Source organism: Belonocnema kinseyi, chromosome 10 (assembly GCF_010883055.1).
Source record: "Belonocnema kinseyi isolate 2016_QV_RU_SX_M_011 chromosome 10, B_treatae_v1, whole genome shotgun sequence".
Classification (NCBI taxonomy): domain Eukaryota; kingdom Metazoa; phylum Arthropoda; class Insecta; order Hymenoptera; family Cynipidae; genus Belonocnema; species Belonocnema kinseyi.
The window spans coordinates 74464285-74484241 of NC_046666.1; the positions used below are offsets into that span (position 1 = coordinate 74464285).

General features: G+C 30.9%; 1 protein-coding gene across 1 annotated transcript in view; it reads left to right on the forward strand.

The window, feature by feature from the left end:
- The first annotated feature begins 13029 nt into the window (after positions 1-13029).
- LOC117181205 (potassium voltage-gated channel protein Shaw) overlaps positions 13030-19957 on the forward strand; it is a 139165-nt gene continuing 132237 nt past the window's right edge. The window contains exon 1 of the mRNA XM_033373769.1: positions 13030-13356. Coding sequence (XP_033229660.1) covers positions 13030-13356 — 327 coding nt within the window. The remainder of the gene's footprint in view (positions 13357-19957) is intronic.

The following is a 19957-nucleotide window of genomic DNA, read 5'->3' on the forward strand; positions in this document are numbered from 1 at the left end:
TCTAGGATCACTATCAACCGGCGCGTAGCATGCTATGATAAATAGTCTTCTGATTCCTACTTTCATTCTAGCCCACAGCAGTCTGGGAGACACGAAGCCATGACGTGCTTTTTTCGGTCTTGGAGACTCAGGATGCTTCCACTTAGACGATTGGGCTTTAGTTTCGACGTCATAACCATATACCCACGATTCATCCCCAGTTATATCCCTTTTGAGAAAATCAGGACCATTATTGACTTCATTCAACATCTCCTGAGCGATGGTCATGCGATGGATCTTTTGATCAAAATTAAGCAGTTTTGGAACAAATTTCACTGACACAAGTCTCATGCCCAAAACGTCCGAAAAGATAGCATGGCAAGAGCCAACCGATATGCCAACATCTTCAGCAACTTCTCTGATGGTATTTCGGCGATTTTTCAACACCATTTCTTCCACTGCTTGAACGTTTTCATCTGTTGTTGACGTGCTGGGACGTCCAGGGTGAGGTTCGTTTTCGACATCCTCTCGGCCTTCTTGGAACAGCTTGTACCACTTATACACATTTTTCTTACTCAGAGTAGACTCACCGTATGCAACTGTCAACATTTCAAGAGTTTTAGAGCACAGAATTCCATTTTTGACACAAAATTTAATGCAAACTCTTTGCTCCGTTTTTTTCGCAAGAAGAAAATCGCCGAGCACACCAAACCCTTCTAAACTTTTACGCCTCTGCCAGAAAAACAATACGAGCTATATAGTCAAAACTGTGAACATATGATCGTGACGAAAGTACCAACAAAACAAAACAAAAAATTTAAAACTTGAATGTACGTAGCCCGCGAAAATTGAAAAGTCACCTTACTTTTTGAACACAACTCGTACATCCTTCTGTAGTAATTTTGCACGTAGAATTCGATGTTGTAATTTTTTTTAGGTTAAAGTTGATAATTTTTCATATGTTTTTAATAAATTGCAATAAAATATTGGAAATCTTTTCCTTTATTTATATTTTTAATTTGAAATTTAAGTGGCCTTTAAAATTCAAATTTGACTTGTCTTATCACCTTACACAACTTTTTGCAAATAGTGAATTTCGCGTTAAAATAATTTTTTCTTATCATTTCAATAAAAACTTTCAAAATGTTTGGTTTGATTGTATTTTATTTCCAATTTCAGCCTCCTTTATATTTAAAATTTGACTATTGATTAATTTATATAACTTTTTTCAAATATCAAAACCTATTTTCCAATGAAATACTTAATTAATTTTTTATTTTGAATTGCTTTATTGAAGAAGTCAATACGTGAAAGATTTATACAATTTTTTGAAATAATGTGTAACGGACAATGTTGCAAAAATTACTATGTGAAGAAGTTTGATTTTAACGGGGCTGACATGAAAAGAATCCGATACTTCACATGGTAAGAAATATGGAGCTGTTTAATCCAAATTTCACAAGATTGTACATTTCTAACTGTTGATGAAATATCCACTGATTCTTTTAATGTTCAGTGATATTAATAAAATTACTTATTTTCAATTGCATTATTTCTAAATTGATTTAAAAATTGTTTGTTTGGGTGGATGTTCATGTTACTCACTAATTATAAATATAGGCTCGTAGCCAGAAAATTGGTTTGGGGAGGGGCCAAAACGTAGATATAATTTAGATTTTTTCCACATAAGAAAGAATAAAAATGTAAAACTTAAAAAAAAACAATCGGTATTCCAGGAAAATGTAATTTCTTCTCCCATTCCTGAAAACTAATAATAAGAGATATATATAATCTTTATGTTATAACAAATAAAAGCAATATCAAATTTTTGTATTCCAAATTTTCTCTTAGTCACATTTACTTTTATCGAATCTATATTTGCAAATATTTTTCTATCTAAAATTAAAAAAAAGTTTCTTTTACATTCAAATTCGCAGCCAATATAATGTCTAACTTGCTTGAAACAACCCTTAGTCACTGTTTATCATTGAATTGGGTGAAGCTGCATCCTCAATATATCCAAGGCGGATTTTAGGGGACGACAATTTCCATAGATACGATCGATTTCCTGGTTATCTGTCAAGAACGACCAGAAAACAGGGCAGCATCAGCATTTATAATGCAAAACATCATTCAGACTGATGTAGCTTTCAGTTGGCTTCTTCCCACCCTCTATTTCGCAAAACATTCCAAAATTGGGTAACACATGGTGACGATCGATCTCGTATTTAAATATTAACCACGCTTCACTTGCACGATGATGACGAATTCCTCTGGTTGTCAAACGCAGTATATTTCCATCGTTTTTCAGATTCACCTACAAGTTTATATTAGCTTTTTGAAAGTTAAAAATACGTGATCAAATATTCCACAAGAATGAAGATTTGTACGTGGTTAATGAAAGTATTTACTAAAATTATTTGTTTGGTATTATATACAGTGTAATAAAAATATTTAAATCCTAGATTTTTTGTTATTTTCCTTTTCATTATGTATTAGTTTGTTAATCTTTAGGGTTTCATCATATCAAGAAGAAATCAAATAACTTTTCAAGCAAAGAAACTTCCTTGTACACTTCCTTCAGGTACCCACGATTGCATTTAGACTGAAAAAAGAAGGCAAAATCTGAAGAGCATCTGAAAAAAAATTAATAGAATCTCTGTAAAAGCATTTAAACAATATCACAACATCAACATCCTCATCATATTTCCTAAGTGAGTTTCTGTTATAACTTCAAGACTCGAGAAATATCTCATTTAATAATAAAATCAGTTGGAAAACGACAGCAAGCAACCTCAAAGGTTAAGGGTTTCGCGAACGTACTTAATCTCTTCTAAGAAACAAAATGACGTCTTTTCTTCTTCTTTATTTATCTAAAAACTTCTTTGTTATTGAAATAAAAATTATACTAACACACTTATGACATCGATTAATTTATACTAATACTATATATCATTACGAAAAACTTGAAGAAATGTTCATGTTTTGTCTAGCCATAGCAGAAACGTTTCTGCTTAGACTAGAAAAAGAGGGGATTCTACAGGTTAAACTTAATAAAAAAAACAATAGACAAAAATATTACTTTGCAACAGCAATTCGATTATTTAAATTGAAAATTATGTGCCTGACCATGCATCTTTTTTCTATTTGGACGAGTGAACAGGCTATTCTTAGGACACCAGTATTAAAAGCATGGTATACTTTGCCATTTCATTTTAATGATCTAATTGTTGTGTGACTCAATAGAAACAGTCTTGTAGGATAAGATATGCCATGAAAAGTGTTCCTGCATATAAATTATAAGATCAAATAAGGTCTTGTATAATAAAGAACGTACGATCAAAAGTTTCAACTTAAAATCGGAATAAGGCTTAATTAAAAATATTGATTGTAGGAAATGCAAACCGAACGGGATGATAAGTCATACTTATACAAAAATGTAATAAAGTTAAATTTTGCAAAAAAAATAAAATAAAATAAAACTCTCTAATCAATGATTTTCTATATGGTCCTTAGACTCGTTTGCCTGCTTCGTTTTTGTTTCTTCACATTAAGTTTGACTTTGAATTTCATCGCTTTGAAAGGATACTTTGAAAGGACACATTGAAGGATACTCTTTTAAATTATTACATTATCAGATCAGACATCTATATATTTTAAAATTTAATGGTGATAAATTTGAAATTTGTGATACTGAAATTACATTTTCTTACAGATTTATCTCTTTAATTACATAATTCTTATATTTGAAGGCTTTACTACTATAAAATTTATAATCTTCCAATTTTTACGAATTTAAAGTTAGAGTATGCCTATAAACAATTATCTAGGATAGTTAATATGCCTACATTTAATTTAATTATTTTAAGGATTTAAAATTGCACAGAATAGAGATTTCAAATGTAGTATTTTTGAGTTTACTTTTTTTAGAAATCATTGTAGTGTTGATTTTTTTATTTGTTAACAATTCATTAATCTTTCAACTTTCCCAATTGTGCCAATTTTTATATTAGTTGAGCCTGTTTATACCTAACTCTTCCTTTTTACTTCATAACTGTTATTGTACTGCAGGTTCTGCTGGTAATACGAATAAAATAAAATAGCGACACTAACTAATTTGAAAATTTTACGGTCATATTCACTTTTTCATTCTAGAAAATCAATTCTTCAATTTATGAGTAATGTTCTTTGTTCGAGAATAAAAGTTTATCATTCTATAAAGGAAAGGTCTATCTTTAAGATAAAGATGTCCGTCTATAGCTCTAATAATTTTGAAACTACCCAGGTGATAAACTTATATTTATATATAGTGGGCAATGCAATGATATTTTTCACTTCTTTTACGAGATCTCTTAAAATTTGTGAAATCCCTTTATAATTCATTGAAGTTTTTTAAACCAGAGGGAATTTTTCCAAATCTGTTTAAATCATAAAAAATTGTTATATTTGTATATTAATACTTTATTTCTGTTAATACAATTGCTCCACTAACAAATTTTGTCAAAATTTTGTCAAAAATTAGAAAAAATGTAATTTTTTTCCAAGTCAAATCAAACGCTATTTTGTAATATTGCCAAATTTTGTGTTGTGAACATCACCATTTACTTTTTCATATCAAAATTCTTTCAATAAAGCTTCAATTAGCACTACTATAGAAATTGCAAAACATCTTATCCAACACAACGAACCCCTATCGCAGATGACTTCTGAAAATCTAATCCATTCCCTAACACATTTAACTCCACTAAATCCCAAATTCCACACATCATACTCGGCCCCACATCTAATGACGATTTCTAATCCACAAGTAAACTCGTTACAAGTACATTTAGCATCAGAGAGCAAACCCCAGCTCATCCTATATTCGACGGTCGATCTCGACCTGAAAACTCTATCCATCACCTTCCGCCTTTACCAGTTCGTAGGTTCTCTTCCACAAAACTCGAAGAGCTCGTAAACGCTCTAGCGAGCCATAAAATGTCAGATGAGTGAGGACGCAGAATCCCATAACATCCATGTTCTTAGGCAGACCATATTGGACATTCAGCAGCTTGTTCCCGTAACCTGAGGGCGAGGGGCGGCAGGAATGCTACCCTCCAAAGAAGCAAGCATGCAGTAAGCGACTTTCTCGACATCTACGCTTGCGCCTCACTATCAACCCCTTTTTCTCCCCCTCACATCCAAACCGCCACTTCCAGTTGGGGTCAGTTCAGTTTGCGCTCGACCGGAGTTCCTAACACTTCTTTCGTCCCCCGTTACCCCAAGTTGCGGTCTTGAGCCGGCTATGAACCCTTCGGGAAAAAATCTTCAGTGTGAGTGACTCGCGAGGCGGGACCTTCTTTCGGAGAGGGTGTCCGTCGTTAGTGCTGTTTGTGTTTCTACAAAGTCGGCTGCAAGTTTCAACCTTTCACCAGTATGGGGAAACGACTCTGTGTTCCTTGAGATGTGGAAAAACCACCCCTAAGAAATGAGAGAAGAACCAAGGGTGGGTGTCAGTGCTTCGAGAAAAAAATTGCTTCTCCACCTTTCCAGTCCTCCTCATTCTGTTACTTCAGCTTTTCACGCTCCAGTTTTTCTCCGTTGTCAGTTTGCAAGTTTATTTCAGCATTCGATGCAATTAATTCTTCAAGCAAATTAGGTCCTCTATTCGGAAAATTGGATTCTTAGCACTACCTTCCGAGATTCATCAGTTTACATATTAGATTCTTCATTCTACAATTTCAATAGAACAATTTCATTTTGAGAAGTCAATTGTTTTGTGTATATATTGAAAAGGTGACGTCTTGAAATAATGTTCCTCTTATCGATGTCCTATCTCTGGTATCGAAATTAATTTCTTCAATTTAGAATTTAAATTACTTTTTTCCATTTCTGTTTTTCAATACAGAAAAAATGTAGGCTTTTATTCTACAATTCAGATTTCAATTTATAGAAATTATGTCTAAATTCTTATAAGTCACTTTTCATTAATATTTCATAACGAAACAGGTCACACAAAATTTAAAGGCTCCGCTATATTTCCAGGTAGTCGAAATTCAAAGCTTCAAACAATAAATTCGTTTCTCTATTCTACAATTTCAGTTGCTTTCAATTTCTGTTCAACCCTGTCAATAAAGATCTATATCCTTATTATAAACCACTCCAGTCCTTATCAAAAATTTGTTGTTTTTATTCTGAAATTATTATTTTTTCTGTGATCTTTATTATTTATTCTAAAGTCTACAATATCAGTTTCTAGAAGTAAAGTTGCTTGTTCTACTTATCCAACTTTCAAATACTACAATCTTATTTATTCATGCTTGAATTGATATTCTTTATTATAATAATTCTGCTTTTCAGTTTAAAATTTAATTTCTCAATTCCACAGGATCAGGTACTGTTTCTATAAGAATTATGTTCCTTAAACTGAAAACTAAGTTTCTTACTCTTAAAACTATTTTTTTTTTAATTTTACAAGTTTTGCTTTCCATTTCGTGAAATGAGAAAAAAGACACTCAAAATAAAGATATTACACATATTAAACTGCACATTTTGTTCGCCATAATCGTGATGTTCTCGATAGTTGGACATCTCTATGAGAAGTCACTTTTTCTCAAATGATAGTACCTAGTAAAGTAGATTTCTTTTTTTCAATAAAATCGACATCATAGTCTTTTATATTTTTCTTAGTTGTTTACTTTACAAAACATCTTCATTCTTGATTTCTTCATTTTTAAATTTCGATTTTTTTTCGAGTATTTCAGTTTATCCAAATACAACTCCACTTTCTGGAATTGTAATGCTATATCATAATTTTATGAAGTAACTTATTTTCAGCTGACACAATTTAGGAGAGGTGAATCATTATTATCAGTAGAATATGAATATGTAAAATCAACAATCTAATTCACAATCGAACATTGATTTAGGAAAATTACATTTCAAAACAAAAAATGTATTGTTTTACGCAATCAGTTTATTATTATAAATACACAATTCTACCAATTATACTCTGCACGCTGCAAAACATTCATTTTATCAGTCCAAGAAGTTCCCAATTCTAAAAGTCAAGTTCTTCATCCTATGACTAATTTCTCCATACTAAAATTTTTCCATTGATTCTTTAGTCGATTTTCCAAATTTTCTTCCTTTACTCAATTTTATTTTTATTTTTTGAAATTATGTATACTCAAATAACTTTTCTACACTCAAGTTGGTTGCATCGAGGCTTCCACCCTACTTCTTTTAGCCTAGTTTATTATACCTACGTTTATTCTTTCCAACTTCGTTGCCAACTTTTTTACCCGCTTATTTTGAAAAAACTCATGTCCCTCTTTATCAGCGCTAACTTTTTTCTATATATTTGTTTTTCCTTCTAATTTTTATTTTTTGTCTCGGATCCACCACTCGAAACTGCCACTGCAGCTAATCAATTCTTACTAGACGATGCTGCTATCACGATGCAAATCACGACGATAGCGTGGTTTATCGGTAAACCTTGCGTGCGTGCACGCAGCCTATCGATTCTTGTGGCATGGTCTGCACGACGTATGACGTCACGCAAGTCACGTAGACACAGTTTCGATCGCTCAGATAAAGATAGACAAATTTGATACCTTATTTTTTCCCCTGAGTAATACCAATCATTTTTTTCAAATCTGGTCCATGTTTGATTGTATTTGGTCATTTTTAATAACATCTGTTAATTTATCCTAAAAGGCGATAATTTGTGAATGTATCAGATACGGTTTAACCATTGTTATTCTAATTGGTACCATGAAAATTTTTTCATTTTAGGTATTTTAATATTAGTTGGATTAGCTGGTCGAATCCTTCATTTCTAATTTGGGTCCGTCGTTTGATATTCCTTCATTTAGTGATTTCTAGTAAACGTCGAGAATTTTATATTATGTTTAATATTTCAATTTATATTCTGAGAATTAGAAGGTCAAATCAGCCAAGTTCAATCAATAGCTGAAATTTAAACATGTTTATTTAAATTTGATCATTTTAAATTAAAAAAACTAGTTTTTTCTTTTAAAGTTTGATGGATTCTCAACAAAGGTGGCCATTTTTTTAATTTATATAAGGTCCTATATTTCAAACCCGAATAAGAATGATGATGATTGCTTATTTGATTAGGAATTCAAATTATAGTTGCATTTGCTGATCTAATCCTGAATATTAAACATTGAATATTAAACTTGCCAAATTTATAAGCTATTTGGAAATTTGGCGAATTTCTTTTGATTTTAATTCTCAATTTTAAAACTCTAAGAGTTTTTTTTAATTAGGCTTTAAAATATTGGCTGAGATTAGTTAAATTAAATGTGTTCTCTTTAAAACTGTATGTTTTGAGATTAAAGTCCTTCAGATCATTTGATCATTCTTCTTTGAATTTAATATAAATGATCAGTTTGAAAATTGTATATTGTACAGCTTTTGAAAATATACATTTTAATTTAATTAGCTTAAAAATTAACTGCCTATATTTTATGAGTTTTAAATTCGCTACATTTTCATTTTGTTGTGTATGAATATTTTTAGCCATGAAATTTCATTTTCTCTGAATTGAGAGAGACACTTTCAAATTGCTTTCATTTTCAAATTTTAAGGACCCTAATTTACGTACTTCAGTGTTTGTAGACATAAAAAATAAAATTCTTCCTAATTGCAAGTCATCACTATTTTATACCTATTATCTTTTCCGATTAGCGTTTTAGCAATTTTAATTAAAAAAATAAAATTACCTATCTAGGGAATACATCTGGATTTATAAAAATTGTAACTACTTTGAAAGCTTCAATATTTTTATTTGCAAAAGATACAGTCACATTTTTTCAGTTAAACAAACCGAAATACCTAGTTCTTCTCAAAAACGAAGCAAAATATGAAACATTTTAGAAGAGTAAACCTGTACCTTGGAAAAATCTATACAAAAGGGACCAACTAATAATTGGTAATCACTTTTATTTCTCTTGAAAACTTAACCTTTTTATTGTAAGAAGTAAAAATTTGTCTTTCCCAGTTTTATACTAGAAAAAAAATGAGAACAAATAAACATTATTTTCGAATTGTCTAAAGACATTTTTCTCAAGTTTAAAATGTTATCATTTTATGATAAAAAGTTTTTAATGTTGAAAAGTGTGTGGGAATGGGTACATTCATTTCTTTTCTACTTAAAATAATTATATAGAAAACAAGAAACAAGAAAAAAAATCAATTTACAACGCAATCTCGGTTTTTTTTCCAAAAAATTGAGTTGAAACTTTAGATAGATGATGATTGATTAGTTCTTTTCAATTTTAGCAATAATATCTGCAATTTTTAAATACTCGTTATAATTATATAATGAACATCGGAAAGCTAAAAAATTAAATATTTAGTGAGATTTATTTATTCACTTTGAATTCCTAGAAAATTTTAGGTACTAAAATAATTAATTTTATGGTAAACATTAAAAAAAAAAGATTTTTTCTCTGGAATAGGTTTAAGAAAGCGAGAACTTATGATTTCTGAAAAAATTTAAACACCGTTTATCTTACCCGGCTTCAATTAGGATTCACTATGGCGGGTGGTATTTGCTGATCGAATACTAGATTTTGATTCCTGAATCGATATTCCATGAGCGTGCAAATGGGGGATACAAAAATGGTATCATTAATTATTCATGGACGGTTACGTAGCGGTGATTTCGTCATTCCTAAGGGTGTACGTCCCTAACAAAAAATCAGAACTTCTTCTTGGCTTGATAAGTAGACTAGTCGAACCTCGGAGAAAAACACTACATTGAAGAAAATTAAAGGGAGAATAAGTGCCTATAAAAGTGATTTCCAGCAGTTCCCTCGTTGGTAATTTAAATGATGTCATTATTGATAGGCGCACTCAGTCGCAATTACAGTTACTACCCATAACTTCTGGGTCGTGAGGCTCCATGACCTCGAGGCTATTTTTTTCCTAGAAATTGCAAATATATTCAATCTAGATCTCTTAAAGAAGGGATGAAACTTTATAACAAGTTTTTTTCAATTTTAAAGTCGGATAACTTCTGATTAACTAAGAATTAAATTCATCAGAGGTAGCGCGGAATTCTGGTGATATAAATTCAGTGACCTCACGTAATCCAATTGAAATGTATCCACATTTATATACGAAAATTAATGAATTTTCTAAACATTCTCACAATAAAACCATAATCCTATTATAGCTCAATGCATTTTTTCAAGAGAATGAAATCCACAGATTTCTAATATTAGGGGTCGTTCAAAGACTTCGTCACGCTATTTTGAAAACTTTTTCCACCCCTTCCCTTCTTCGTCCTAGATCATCACATCAAGCTTTAACCCCACAGAGTGATGTCACGAATACTAAACTTATCCCACATTTTTGAAACCAACATTTTTTCTTCGATTTCATCTGATAAATGCCTAAACTAAAGCATAATACAAACATAATATTTTACCAGATTTCTCAGTCCGAAATTCTCTCAAAATACAGCAAATAGGGTGATAATTCACGAACATTGAGCAATGAAATCTTCTAAAGAAAATTAATATATAATAATATTAAATTTTTTTAACTTTTGATTTTTTCAGAAAACCGTTAAATTTCAGATCCGATTATTCAGATTTTTGACCGAGCAAGATGATTTTTTAACCAAACAGTTACATTTTCAACAAAAAAAACGAATCAATTCTGCACCCAGTATTGCTTTTAGAATTAAACTATCAACCAAAAGATCAGTTTTTCAAACAAAACAGATTAAACCTCAACTACATCAGTTTCATTTTTAAACAAAGTGTAAAATTTTAAAGCTCAAAACATTACTTCTCAAAGAAAAAAAGTTAACTTTTGAACCAAAAAAAGCTAATTTTCCACATAAAACTTTTCTAAGAAAAAGATGAATTTACAATCCAGAGCAATGAATTTTTTATATAAAAAGATACATTTTTGCAAAACGGTTGAACTTGTGTGCAAGCAAGAGGGATGAATTTTGAGCAAGGTAGATGAAATTTCAACCCAAAAAGATGAATTTGTAACAAAATAGTTTAAGTTTGAATAAACTAATTGAGTCAAAGAAATAGTTGAATTTCCATCTAAAATAAGTTGATACCTCAAATTAAAATGTTTTAATTTCAAACAAAAAACAATCGAATTGATCTAAAAAGTAAGAATTTAAAAAAAATGTAATAGCAGACTTCTTAACCAACGAAATATTTGATTTTTGAATTAAAAATAGTTAAATTTAACCAAAAAGACTGAATTTTAACAAAATAGTTGAATCCTAAACCACAGAAAAAGAATTTTTTACCACATACTTACACTTCCAATCGCAAAATATAAAGGTTTCATCATTACGGATGAATTTTTTTAGCTAGAAAAATGTTTCATTGAAGAGTGAAAAAATGTCAAATAAATTTTTTTAATTTTCAATAGGAATTTTTGACCAGAAATTTCGTTATTAACCAAATAGTTGAATAATAAGCAAAAAATTGTGGACCTTTAACTAATAAACTTTTTTTATAAGAAAGTAGATCAACTTTCGACGAAACATTTGAATTTTCAATCGAAAAGAATAATTTTCTACGCAAAAGGATGAATTTATAAGAGGCTGCATGAATGTTCAACAAACTAGTTGAACTTTCATTTAAAACCGCTCAATTTCATACAGAACACCAAATTTGCCACAAATTAGTTTAATCTTCAACCAAAAAAATTAATGTTTAACGAAGTAGTTAAACTTTTAACTAAGTAATTAAATTTTTAACAAAAAAAGATTCATTTTCAACAAAAATTTGAATAAATAAATATTGAACTGGAAACGATTAGTTTTCAGAAAAAAATGGATAAGTTAAATTTTCACTTCAGATAATTCATTTTTAACTTAAAAGAAACGAATTTTCAACAAAATAGATAATCTTCAACTAAACTGTAGAATTTTTATCCAAAAAAGATTAATTCTATACCAAAAATATAAGACTTTTATTTCAATTAAAAATAATGCCTTGTCTAGGTTTACCAATATTCGGGGAGCGTAGAACAAATATTTTTTGTGAGCCCAGGGGAGCTGAAAAAGGGCTGCCAGATTCACCGAAATTTGGTGGAAGTAGCACAAATATTTTCTGTGTGCCTAGACACGTTGCAAAAAGGAATTAACTTTCAACGATAAATAACTGTATTTTCTTATCGGGTTCTATTAACTCAGTTGGCATTTAATCGAAAAAACGAGACAGAGGCAAAAATTGTTTGAAAGCAGGGGAAAAGAGAGGAATTCCTAAAGGAAGTGGAAGATAGTGGAATAGGAGAAAGAGCGTGCAGTCCGTATTTAGATTTTACATGTATAATAAAATCAATAATTTTTAAATTCCAAGAGTGATGTCATTCTGCGTTTAGCCATTCCTCCCTCCCGTAGATTACAAGTCTTCGCATAATCTCTCAACCCTCCTCCAACCACTTTAGTATTGTGACTTAGTTTTTTAAAGGACCCTTAAATTATAATTTACTGTGGATTTTGCCGCATTAATTGTTTACAATTAAAATCACCATTTACATTTTACTATATGAATGTGCAAATCCAGTCATAAAACGCAACAGAGGCAATAACTTTAACTATTATAATCCATCTAGATCCAGAGCTTCAGGTAATTTTGCCACTGTGGTTAAATTACCTCCGTAAATTTGCAAGATTTAAGTGCTTTGGCGCCATCGTCTATGGAGTGAATTATTTCCAGACCGAGACTAGTGTGGCCTGAGTAAATACGATGATATCAAGTACATAGTTGACGAATCAGGAGTTCGAAACAGGGTTTCAGAAACGCCACTTGATTCCCTAAATGATGGTGGAGTTGACGTAACAGATAAACATGCTCAATTTGTCCCTCCCTTGCTGATATCTTAACATCTGCTTATTCACCACCCCATCCGCACTTCACCGAGTTGGGAGATAAAGATTGACTATGTCACTCGACCCCTGTGTTTTTTTCTGTGTTCTGTGAAAAATGTGATCATGTTGGTCGCAGGTCACGTGGCGTTCTTCGATTTGGGACCAACGGTAGCAGAGCCAGGGTCAAAATGAACCTCATTAACATGGACGCGGAGAACCGGGTGGTTCTGAACGTGGGCGGGATAAGACACGAAACCTACAAGGCGACGTTAAAAAAGATTCCGGCTACGAGGCTGTCGAGGTTGACTGAAGCACTCGCTAACTACGACCCCATCTTGAACGAGTATTTCTTCGACAGACATCCTGGAGTCTTTGCACAAGTTCTCAATTACTACAGGACAGGGAAACTACATTATCCTACTGATGTCTGCGGACCACTCTTTGAAGAGGAGCTGGATTTTTGGGGCCTTGATTCCAACCAGGTCGAACCTTGCTGTTGGATGACATATACCCAGGTAGGATTTTGTAGAAATGTATTGTATTTTTAGCCCAAATATACATATATTTGGATACTTGTCAAAATGAGAGCAAAGTCTAGTACATAAAGTGACAGTCACATATGAATTAAGAATTTAATATTTCATAAAAGAAATTTACTTCTGTTTATATTTCTTTCTAATCTACTTATTTACTTCTCATCTTGATATCTCTCGTTTATAAATAGAAGCTAAAAATGGGAAACAGATAAGGCTATCTGATCCACACAAATTCGCAAGACAAGAATAAAATAGTCTTAAAGCCAAAAAGGATAAAACGATATAAACAAAAGGAAAACACGTCACGTAGTATGTGCATGCTCCCTTATATATACCCGTCCAGGAATAATACACATAAATTGATGAACTTTATCCTCTTTTAATATTTAGTAAAAACCAAAACATATTTTTGTCATAAACAGTCGCCTTATTGTAAAAGGAAACATTTCCGAGCAGGTAACAGAATGATTCTCTACATTTTTTCACTCTGATACTGGTTTTTAACACACGTATGGTAATGAAATTTTGTTGTCAAAATGTACTTTCCAGTTTTAATATCGGATTCACGAAAACAATAATGATATTTGAAGTTTAATCTAATAAAAATTTAAATAGAGAACTGAAAAAAGGAACTAATTATTTTGCACAGAAGGATTATAAGTATTTTTAAAATAAAATAAATATTAATAAGAGTTTCCAATTTGATTTTATATGACCGGGACATCATGTTTGTCTTCAATTTGATAATTACCCATTTACAAGTTTTTCTGCTGGCGCTATGCGTCACTCTAGGACTCCTTTATCACTGAGAATCATTTTAAGATAAATTTTTGGGATTTTTTTAAAACAAACTTCTCAGAATTACGCAAGATTCGTAAAATCAGTGCAAAACTGAAATACATCAATTTACACTGATGCATAATGTGATTTGACGGCAGCTGCGTAAAATTACATCAATCAGCGATGAACACCCTCGAAAATTCTTTGGATTATTCATTTTTTAATAATATATACAATTAAACCTAATTTCAATAAAAAATATTAATCTTAACTCTGATGATGGAAACAGAATTACAATAATGAGACGAAACTTACAAGGCATGCATTTTAGTCCGTCCATCGATGGTCCATTTATGTTTATGGACCAGTGATGTCAAATTCATAAAGGTTTTATAGAATTTCTTCTCAAATAAGATACGATTTTGGAATGAAAATGGCAAAACAAAATTATTTTTCAGTGGAAAATTCATCTCTGTGTTTGAAAATCTAAAGATTATCGGTTCAGAGCCCATTTTGATCGGCAAAAACTGTATTATTTAATTAAAAATGTAATAACTTTGATCAATATTTAACGATTATGATTTAATAAAAAAACATGCTGATTGGTTAAAAGTTTAACTGTTTACTGTGTTTTTATATGAAATTGAAATCTTTTTTTGCTGTAATATCAACTGTTACATTTTTCATTGTGAATTTATCTCTTGTAGTGAAGGTTGAACTACTTGGTCAAAAATGCATTTTGTTGTTGTTAATAATTCACCAGTTCACTTCAATTAATTTATTTCACTGAAAATTTAACTGTTCCTTTTTTGGAAAACATCTCATTTTTCATTAAAAGTTAAACTCTTTGTTTGAAAATTCTTTTTTAGTTAAAAATCAAAATTAAATTTTTTGTTCAAATTCATATTTAATTATTCGATTTTTGGTGGTAAGGTTATCTTTTTTGGTTGAAAATTCTACTTTCTTGTATGAAAATGTACTTTTTTAGAACGAAAATTTATCTCTTAGATTGAAAATTTAACAGTGTTCTTAAAAATTCGTTTATTGCTTAAAAATAGTTTTTAAATACAAAAATTTTCCCATTTCCAATTGGATATGCATCTTTTTAGATAAAAATTTAACGACTTGGTTAACAGTAATACTCCTTTATTTAAAATGCAGTTGGTTGGTTGCTGATTCATGATTTTAGCTGGGAATTTAACTATTTTGTTACGATCGAAACACATTTTTTGTTAAATTAACTAGTAAATGTTTGGTTGAAAATTGATCCTTTTTAGTTTAAAACGTAACTATTTGTTGAAAACCCATGTATTTTTTTGGAAATTAAACACATTGTAAAAGTTAGAGATCTCTTTTTTTACGGTTTCATTTTTTGTGTGTCCCATTTTTGATTAGAATAAACCATGCTGTTATTTTCTATATAAAAACTAATAAATTTTTTGTTTGGCTTAGGATGTTTCAAGTATTCTAACCATCGACTCCCAATAAGACGTATAATAATTGTCACTCGACAGATATAAATGAAGCTGTGTAGAAGTTAATTTTGGATCTGGATAAGTGGATTTTTTAATATGAATTTGCTTATCAGAATGGTATACAATCGGGTGGTCCAAAAAACGATTTTCGAGCTACAGAGAAAGATACCCTTAGAAGTTTCTATTTCCGGGGCAAGAGAATCTGTGATTTTTTGTTTTTTGAAATTCGAATATTAACACGTCCCACTGGGAACTTTAAAATCCTATTTAATTAACATGGGGAAATTTTGAATTTTAAAAAAATTGAACTCATGCTCCAGGATTTCATCGTAACGCGCCAACCCTCTTCGCAGCGCCACAAATGACCCAAAAATAAAAAACTACATTTTTACGTATTATTGTTACTTTTTAACAATTTTCATCGTCTATTTCATTGAAATATTTACTAATGGACAATTTGAATATTACCCTTTACTTTTTAAAATATTTTCAGTTGTTTGAAAACTGGAAATTATTTAATCAATCATTTATTCCAAAAACGTCTTAAAGTATTACATTTTTATAAAAACATTATGTAATTATTTCAATAGTTATTTACTGTCTATTTTAAAAATTTCTAAAAATTGAGCCAAAGATATCAACTTTCTTTTTAAATTAGTATTATATGCTCCATTTTGTTGAATAATTACATCATTTTGATACATTTCTTTTAATGTTTAATAAATTTCTATTTCTTTAAACAATCTATAATTGCTGAAGCAGTTTTTTTCGGTAGCGACAAAAATAATATAAAATAGAACACATAAAATTATGTTTCTGACTATATAGTGTATAGAAAGAATACATTGACTACTTTTCAATTGTTTAAATAAATATAATTTGCTTATATAATTGTTTTTCTGAAATTACTTTTAAAATCGGAATTAATTATATGTCTTCTATTTTATTTCATTGTTTTAGTTATCGAATAATACCTTCTTGAGCTAGTAAAAATTGTTTCAATAAATATAAATTTATTAAACATTAAAATAAGTGTATTAAAATTCTGTAATTATTCAACAAAAAGTAACATAGGATAGAGGCATACTCCTCTTAGTATACCTAGAGGTATACTCCAACTTTTATATTGTGCCAGCGCACAATATAATTTTTATTTTTATTTCCATTTTTTTCACGACTTTTTCTTTGAAATTCAAATCATGTTTAAGCTCACGTTCCTAAGCTAATCCGAATTTTTTCAGCAAATTCATCGCTTCTTTTGAACTTCTTGTAGTCCGGCAGCTTGTGACAATTCTATGGACATCATTTGAGTACTCACTGAAATTTCAAATTCTTTTGTTTTCATAGTCAACAGTTCGAAATTAGTTGACTGACTAACAGCTGTTGGTGTATTTTGCAACAATTTATCGTTAAACTCGTCAAAAATTCGAGTGAAAAACGTCATTTTAGTACTCTTGAAACCCACGGGGAATGATTGTTTGGATGCTAAAAACTAACAATAAGTTTGACTGGCAGCTCCTGAGTGGTGCCAAAGTTAACTGGGAACGGCCATACGTGTCAAAAATTCGAGAGAAAAAACGTCATTTTAGTATTCTTCAAACCCATTGAGGATGATTGTTTTGGTGCAAACAAATAACAAAGAATTTGACTGGCAGCTCCTGAGTAGTGCCAAAGTTAACTGGGAAACTTTCAAACATGTCAAAAATTCGAGTGAAAAAACATCATTTTAGTACTCTTCAACCCATTAAGGATGATTGTTTTGGCGCAAACAACTAACAAAGAATTTGACTGGCAGCTCCTGAGTAGTGCCAAAGTGGACTGGCATTTTAATCAGCAACCGGATGAAAGTTTTGTCCTTTCCAGAAACTAAAATTTTCATCTATAGGATGCTTCTATAAAAATAATATGTATATAAAAAAAGAAACTACGAAAATCTCAATTTTTATGCAAATTTACAGCTCGCAACAATGGGTTTCAAGAGTACTAAAATCATGTTTCTTGACTTGAATTTTTGGCATGTTTGGCAGCCTGCCAGTCAACTTTGGCACCACTCAGGAGCTGCCAGTCAAACTTCTTGGTAGTTGTTTGCACCTAAAAAATCATCCCCAATGGGTTTGAAAAGTACTAAAATCACGTTTTTTCACTCGAATTTTTGACTTGTTTCACTGTCTGTTAGTTAACTTTGGCACCACTATGGAGCTGCCAGTCAAACTTATTGTTAGTTTTTAGCATCCAAACTATCATTCCCCGTGGGTTTGAAGAGTACTAAAATGACGTTTTTTCATTCAAATTTCCGACCAGTTTAACGATAAATTGTTGCAAGATGCACCAACAGCTGTTAGCCAGTCAACGAGTTTCGAACTGTTGAATATGAAAACAAAAGAATCTGATATTTTAGTGGTCAAAAAGTGGTGAAAAATTGTCCACGTGGTATATGGATGGCCCCATACCAATTTGAAAAACGTGAACATCTCTGGCTCAATGTTTAGAAATTTTTAAAATAAACCATAATTAATAGTTTAAATAATTACATAATGTTTTTATAAAAATTTACCACTCCAAAAAATGACAAAGTATTGCATTTCAATCAGAAAATACAATTATTTTGTACATTTTTTGGGAATACATAATTGTTTAAATATTTTGAATTTGTTTAAACAATTGTACATTGTTTAAAAAGTTATGTGAAATCTTCAAATTGCCCATTAGTTGTTATTTGTATGAAAAAGACGACGGAAATTGCTAAAAAGTAACAATAATGCGTAAAAATGTAGTTTTTGGATTTTTGGGTCATTTGTAGCGCTGCGGGGTGGGCGGGGGTGGGTTGGAAATAAAATGTATAAGTATGGTTTTATTTCGTAGATATTCCTCTTAAATCCTTAAAAAAGCTGGCACGTTTCGATGAAACCCTGCAACATGAGTTCAGTTTTTATAAAATTCAAATTTTCCTTATGTTAATTAAATGGGATTTTGAAGTACCCGGTGGCACGTGTTAATATTTGAAATTCTAAAAACAAAAAAATAATAGATTTTCTTTCTCAGGAAAAAGAAACTTTGGGGGGGGGGGAATGTCTTGCCCTCTAGAGTGAACAAAATTTCGCAATGCATTTTTGGACAAACCTAGTAGACAATCGTTTGTATTCTCGAGGTTTACTTTGTATTTTCCTGAGCATATATTTTTCAAATATATATTTCTGAAATAAAAAGTAAAAAAAAACAGTAACAAAGATTAGTTTTTTGCAAAAGTTCCATTTTATAATAAGGGGATTGAAAAAATGTATGAAGGGTCTGCGGTCTAAGCGTGTTAAATTGCATTTTTTTCGAAATTGATTTTTTTGTGTATTGTCTGGAACATCTTTTATATGCAGTTAATATCCCGCAAGCGAAGCGGCAAAATTTTTTTCGTTTTTTAAAGTATATATTTAAAAATCGCGTTTTGGTATCTAGATCATAGGTCCGCGGTCTAAGCCTGTTAAACTTCTTATGGCGTCTTATAGGAAATCCCTGCTTTTTCTCACCATAGCTCAGTTTATTTGTGAAATATGCCAGTGAGACACATGCCAGTGTGTGCAGTTAAGTGTACGTGTGTGTAGAAAGTTTTTTGTGGCTACTTTCACGTCATTTTCGATGTTGTTGTCTACATACAGATCGCTGTCCAGATGAAGGCGAGAGACGCGTCTGATTTGCTAACACTCAAAACATGTTTGCAATAACCTATTTGCATTTTTGCAGGCACACCTACGTTCGACTTGCGATTCGAAACATTTTAACATATAAAACTTCCTTGCGGCTTGAAAATCAACGCAGAAACATACGAGCATGGAAAAAAACAATAGAAACCCAGCGTTTGATCACTGCAGATAACAGGCTTATACTGATGGACCCCTTGTAGGAAACATATGAATAGCTTTAAATTGTCATATAACGTTCAATTTTATTTCAAATGTTATGAAACTAACGCTTGTTATTTTTATCTGGTAAATGACCAAAAACATTTGACAGTTTAAAAAAATATCGAAAATTGCAAAAATAAAAACGATTTTACTGCGCTGTGTAAAATTTCTGAAATGTCGGTTAACAGGTTTAGACCGTGGACCCTTCACACAATACTATATATTCCGTAGCAGTACACAGAAGAAAAGTACTTGATTTAAGTCGGAAATTAAAATTATTTGAAGGTTTTACAAAAAGAAGCATAGGCAATCTGAAATTAATAATTATATTTAAGCATTAAATACAAGGAATCAGATTCCTTAAATTCAGGTAGGAACTATCCGAAATTCAGGGAGGTACGCTATTTAATTCAAAATATATTTATACTAAAA